Source organism: Neopelma chrysocephalum, unplaced genomic scaffold (genome assembly GCF_003984885.1).
Source record: "Neopelma chrysocephalum unplaced genomic scaffold, ASM398488v2 Primary Assembly neopelma1_200, whole genome shotgun sequence".
NCBI classification, from domain to species: Eukaryota; Metazoa; Chordata; class Aves; order Passeriformes; family Pipridae; genus Neopelma; species Neopelma chrysocephalum.
In genome coordinates, this window is record NW_020897862.1 from 14544 (window position 1) to 20845 (window position 6302).

Below are 6302 nucleotides of genomic sequence, written 5' to 3' on the forward strand. Positions count from 1 at the left end.
AAAAAAACTCATCACCTGGTGCCTTTTCAGGCAGCACATTTCGGAATGTTAAAAAACAAAAAGGTATTTTGGGGAACGTCCCGAGCTTCCCTTTGTGGGAATCTTGAATTCCCAAAGGGTTTATAGAGTAAGAAAGGACTGGGTTGTGTCTGTTAGAATGGAAAGGGTCTAATTCTTGGCCCTCATCCCTGACACCCACACAAAGCCACTATCAAATTCCCCAGGAGTGGGGAGCCATCACTCGGCACAGGATAAATTTAGTCACCACGGGACAGAAATAGGATGTGGAGAAGTTCATCTGGCTTTGGAGGATCAAATGGCAGGCAAAGCATCCCCAGGAACACAGCTGGCAACCCCCACCTCCAACGTCACAAACTGTTCTGGTGGCTCAAAAGGTTGGATTGGGGAAATTCAACATTGAAATTGGGTGATTGGACCAGATACTGAAAGAGTTAAATAAGGCATTAATGAAATGTTGGCTGAAGATCTGGGAAAGTATTGAGGGAAATAACAGCCAAAATATAAATTATCTGTGGGATAAAAGGTGACAATATGAGTTTGAGGCAGGAATGTCTGGGCATCTCAGCAAAGCTGATGGAAAAATTTAAAGGGAGAGAAGGAATGTGACAAGGACACGAGGAATGTGACAAGGAATGAGACAAGGAGAGGCTGAGGGAGCTGGGGGGGCTCAGCCTGGAGAAAAGGAGGCTCAGGGGGGACCTTCTCACTCTCTGCAACTCCCTGACAGGAGGGGGGAGCTGGAGGGGGGTCGGGCTCTGCTCCCAGGGAACAAGGGACAGGATGAAACGGCCTCAGGTTGTGCCAGGGGAGGGTTAGATTGGATATGAAGGAAAATTCCTTCACAGGAAGGGTGGTCAGGCACTGGCACAGCTGTCCAGGGAGTCCCCATCCCTGGAAGTGTTCAAAAAACCTGTGGATGTGGCACTTGGGGACGTGGGTTAGTGGTGGCCCTGGCAGTGCTGGGGGAATGGTTGGACTCGCTGATCTCAGAGGGGTTTTCCAACCTCAGGGATTCCACGATTCTCTATCACTTCACGGGAAGAGGGATAACTGGTTAAACCCAGCTTTGGCTCCCACATGGATACACCGGTGTCTTAGATCCATCCAGTTCAGGTTTTTGGGATGTGAACCCTCTCAGGATCCCATATTTGCCTGCTGGCGTTTCCGGATCAACCCGGAAGGAGGGAAGGAATCAAATCCAAGGTGTTCCTGTATTTGGGGTGACTCACATCAGTGGCCAGGTGATACAAAGCCTGGTCAAGGTTTCCTTGAGCGATACAGAACAGCCCCAGCCCACGGTGTAACCTGGACTGGACAGCAGCAGGGCAGTCTGGGGTCTGCAGGACGATCCACTCGGCCTCAGAGAGGTACTTGGATGCCTGTCGGAGATTCCCAGTGCCTGGAATGACACGTGGAAAAAAGCAGGGAGATAAGAAGGATAAAGAGCATTTTTTTAATCTGGAAAGTCAGAGGATCCTGCCTGCCTGCTGTGCCTTTGGGTAGTTGGATCTGGAGATGGAGTTTGTGGATTCCCCACTTCTCTCCCGTGTGCTCCTGAGCTGCCCACGTGTCCAAAGGCTCATTTACACCCAGGCTGAGGGTCGAGAGCTACAAGAGGAGTCAGAAACCACAGAATCCCAGGATGGATTGGGTTGGAGGGACCTTAAAGCTCATCTCATCCGTGCCATGGAATAAAATTCCAGAATTCCAGGATGGTTTAGGTTGGGAAGGACCTTAAAGCCCACCCAGTCCCACCCCTGCCATGGGCAGGGACACCTTCCACCAGCCCAGGCTGCTCCAAGCCCTGTCCAACCTGGCCTTGGACACTTCCAGGGATGGGGGAGCCACAGCTTCTCTGGGCAACCTGTGCCAGGGCCTCCCCACCCTCACAGCCAAGAATTCCTTCACAATATCCCAGTCTAGATCAACTCTCTTTCAGCTTAAAACCATTCCCCCTTGTCCCAAGTCCCTCTCCAGCTCTCTTGGAGGCGCTGGAAGGGGCTCTAAGGTCTCCCTGGAGTTTCCCTTCCCCAGGCTGAACCCTCCCAGCTCTCCCAGCCTCTCCAGAGGGTTTATTGCCCTCAGTATCTCTGGGACACGTGTCCCAAACAGGTTCACTCCATGACTCGCACGTTATCACACTGGAATTACTCACAGGGATTTTTTTCCCCTGCTCTCACCACACCATTTAGGAGGAGCCCTGAGCCAGCCCCGCTCTGCCGGCAGGGCACTGGATGTTCCTGGAATGGCAGGGATTTACATGGAGCTCTCAGCCCTTTGCAGAGCAGCTCCCATGCCCTAATTTGCCGTGTTTTCCAAAGCACACAACGAGGAAAAGCTCTGCTCAGGCAGAGTAGGATTTGTGAATGGACCGGGGGCGTTCCTGGGGTGCGACGGCCTCAGAAAAAAGCCCGTTCCCTGAGATAAAAAGCACAGCCAAGCACCCTCGGGAATGTGATGCTTCAGGGAGCCATCTGAAGTCACAGAGGTAAAGAGCAGACTTTCATTCGGCTTCTCTCGTGGGAATTGGGGGAGAGGGAGCGAACATTCCAGTTGCTTTCATTGATTCTCTTCCCCAGCCCCACAGCAAGGGGGTGTGAGGAGGGTGTGTGTTCGGCAGTCCTCAAATCTCCCCGCAACGCGCCCTGGAGGCAGAGCAGGGCGCAGAGCCGGCCCTTCCCTGATAAATGGGAAAAGGAAACCAGAAACCTGACCCCCAGGAGGCCTTGCCCTTGCCAGGGGTTGGATTCAGACAATGCTCACCCGTGGAGGCCTCGGCCAGGAGGAGATAAACGGGCACCAGTTGCACGGAGCTCCAGCCGAACACGCGGGCGCTGAAGCGAAGCGCCTGCAGGGCTGCAGGGAGGGCTTCCAGGGCCTTCCCTTCCCAAAGGAACCCCTGGGCAGCACTGGCAGCCACCTCCACGATGGACTTCTGCAGGGAAACACAGGGCAGGGCAGAGGGAGAAAAGAGGAGAGAGAGAAAAATCACAGAATCGCTGGTTTGGGTTGGAGCGACCTGAAAATCCATCTTGTTCCATCCCCTGCCATGGAATAAAATCATGGAATCCCAAACTGGTTTGGCTTGGAGGGAACTTAAGGCCCATCCTGTTCCACTCCCTGCCATGGGATAAAATCATGAAATCCCAGACTGGTTTGGCTTGGAGGGACCTTAAAGCCCATCTCATTCCACCGCCTGCCATGGAATGAAATCATGAAATCCCAGGATGGTTTGGCCCAGAGGGACCTTAAAGCCCATTTCATTCAATCTCCTGCAGTGGAATAAAATCATGGAATCCCAGACTGGTTTGGCTTGGAGGGAACATAAAGACCATCCTATTCCATTCCCTGCAATGGAATAAAATCATGGAATCTCAGACTGGTTTGGGTTGGAGGGACCTGAAAGCCCATCTCATTCCACCCCCTGCCATGGAATAAAATCATAGAATCTCAGATTAGTTCGGTTGGAGGGACCTTAAAGCCCATCCCGTTCCATCCCCTGCCATGGAATAAAATCACAGAATCCCAGACTGGTGTGGGTTGGAGGGACCTGAAAGTCTATCCCCCTCCATCCCCTGCCATGGAATGAAATCATAGAATCCCAGACTGGTTTGGGTTGGAGGGACCTGAAAGCCCATCTCATTCCATCCCCTGCCATGGGCAGGGACACTTTCCACCAGCCCAGGTGGTTACAATTGCACAGCCTTCTTTTCAAATCAAGTTTTCAGACTCTAGAGCAGTGATTGTAATGCAGTTTGTGGCTGTAATTAATAGGCAGACATTAAAGCTGTCATATTAGAGCATATTAGAGCATATTAGAGCTTGGCTTCATTCCTGCTCCGAGCAGGAACAGCTTTGGCCATCCCTGTGGGTCATGTGGTGTCTTCCAGGATGAAGAATCCTTTACTGCTCCTGACAAGGGCTCACAAGGCTGAGCAATAAAAGCTGTGAAGCACAGAAAATGATCATCACAAGACCAGAGCAGAGCTCAGACAAAGGGGCTCCGCTGGGCTCTGCCGGGAACGCGGCTGACTCAGAGGCAGCGGAGCAGCTCCGGTGGTGCCAGCCGGGCACAGCTCCGGCTGCCAGAGCCAGGAGGGAGCTCCTCACACACAGTGCAGCTTCAGCCCACCCTCTCCTGGCCAGCTCTGGGCTGGTGCTTTGGGTGCAGAGGCTGGAAATGGGTCAAAACCCAAATGTGTTACACCCGGAAAATCCACCACCGGGGTTTGTGGGGCAGCAGCGTCTGGGCTTGTTGTCAGAATCTGTGAGTTATCCTGTACTTATCCATGTCTGGCTCCTCCCTGCCTTTTGCTGCTCCTGCCAGTCCACACCATTTGGTCTTTTCACCCTTTGCAGCATCTGCTGTGACCCCCAGCTCCACAAACATCTCCATCCAAATGCTGCTCCCTGCCAGGAGTGTGGATGCTGTGCCCTCACAGGGAAAAAGAGCCAGGATCCTTGGAGAACCCCAGAAAGGTTTGGATTGGGAGGGACCTAAAGCCCATCTTGTTCCACCATGGGCAGGGATGCCTTCCACTAGACCAGGTTACTCCAAGCCCCATCCAGCCAGTTCCCAACACTTCTCCATCAGCTTTTCCCACCAGTGGTGCTGCAGGGAAGCTGCCTGGGAAGCAGTGGGATGGGAGGGAAGTTGCTGTGAAGCAGTGGGATATCAGGGAAGCTGCCTGGGAAGCAGTGAGATGGCAGGAAAGCTGCCTGGGAAGCAGTGGAGCTGCAGGGAAGGTGCTGGGAAACAGTGGGGTGGTAGGAAAGCTGATGGGAAGGAGTGGGGTGGCAGGAAAGCTGTCTGAAAAGCAGTGGAATGGCAGGAAAGCTGCCTGGGAAGCAGTGGGATGGCAGGAAAGCTGCCTGGGAAGCAGTGGAGATGGCAGGAAAGCTGCCTGGGAAGCAGTGGAGATGCAGGGAAGCTTCCTGGGAAAGAGTGGAGCTGCAGGGAAGGTGCTGGGAAACAGTGGGGTGGCAGGAAGGCTGATGGGAAGGAGTAGGGTGGCAGGAAAGCTGTGTGGAAAGCAGTGGAATGGCAGGAAAGCTGCTGGGAAGCATTGGGATGGCAGGGAAGCTGTCTGGTAAACTGCCTGGGAAGCAGTGGGGTGGCAGGGAAGCTCCCTGGAAAGCAGTGGAATGGCAGGAAAGCTGCTGGGGAGCAGTGGGATGAGAGGGAAGCTGCCTGGGAAGCTGTCTGGGAAGGAGTAGGATATCAGGAAAGGTGCCTGGGAAGCAGTGGGATGGCAGGGAAGCTGCCTGGGAAGCAGTGAGATGGCAGGGAAGCTGCTGGAGAGCCCTGGTAAGTCAGTGAGGTCCTGACTCCCTGGGCACCCCAGAAAATACCACTTCACCTCTTTATTACCTTCTGCCTCCAGCTGGGGCTAAGCTGGGCAGAGAAACCATTCCCAGGGCTCCTGGAGGCCAGGCTTTGGCATTTTGCTGAGCTCCAAGTGCTCAGAGTGAGGCAGAGAGGGTCATGCCAGAGGTGAAGGAGCAGCTCAGGGACAGGGAAGCTCCAGGACAGCCCGGGAGTGTTTCCTGGAGATCCTGGCTGAGGTAAAGAGACACTGGTTTGGATAAATGAGAGCTTCAAAGAACACAGCCCAGAGCAAGAGTCCCCTGCCAAGAGCTGGAAAACAGCAGCCATCCCTGAGCTACCAGGATATGGAGAGGGAAAAGGAAGGTTTTCCAGAGAAGCTGTGGCTGCCCCATCCCTGGAAGTGTCCAAGGCCAGGTTGGAGCAATCTGGGCTAGTGGAAGGTGTCCCTGCCCATGGCAGGGGGTTGGAATGATGGTCTTTAAGGTCCCTCCCAACCCAAACCAGTCTGGGATTCTATGAAACCCAAACTGTATCCAGGGAGCACGTGGTGCCCAGGGGAAAGCCAGGACATGCTTGGGGCAGCAGCAGGAAAAGCTGGTATTTCTCAGGCTGCTTTTTCTGTCTGTGCCAGGCTGGTGCAACCAGCGGGGCCCTGGTGCGTGGGCACAGCCCAGATTGGCATCTGGGAGGGGCTGGAGATCGGGATCATTCCTTTTTTTACTCCTTGTCGATGGGATCATCTCTGCTTCCCAAGAGTGAACTATCTGAAACATCTGCAGAGCTGGGGGTTGGACCCTGGCACAGCTTCCAGGAGGTGGAGGAAGGGCAGGAGGCAAGAGGAGCCCTGGAGCCCTGAATATTTTCTACCACAGTTCCAAGCCTGGGGGGGACCATTCCCTTTGGCCCTGAACAGCCCTGGGGGGATCACTGGATCATTCCCTTTGGTCTGAAC

At 54.1% G+C, this 6302-nt stretch overlaps 1 protein-coding gene across 1 annotated transcript in view; it reads right to left on the reverse strand.

The window, feature by feature from the left end:
• Positions 1-6302, reverse strand: part of ZMYND12 (zinc finger MYND-type containing 12) — a 16070-nt gene that overhangs the window by 3699 nt on the left and 6069 nt on the right. Inside the window, exons 3-5 of the mRNA XM_027703025.1 lie at positions 2785-2956; positions 1196-1420; positions 1026-1051 (exon numbers count right to left, since the gene is read on the reverse strand). Of these exons, the coding sequence (XP_027558826.1) occupies positions 1026-1051; positions 1196-1420; positions 2785-2956 (423 nt within the window). The remainder of the gene's footprint in view (positions 1-1025; positions 1052-1195; positions 1421-2784; positions 2957-6302) is intronic.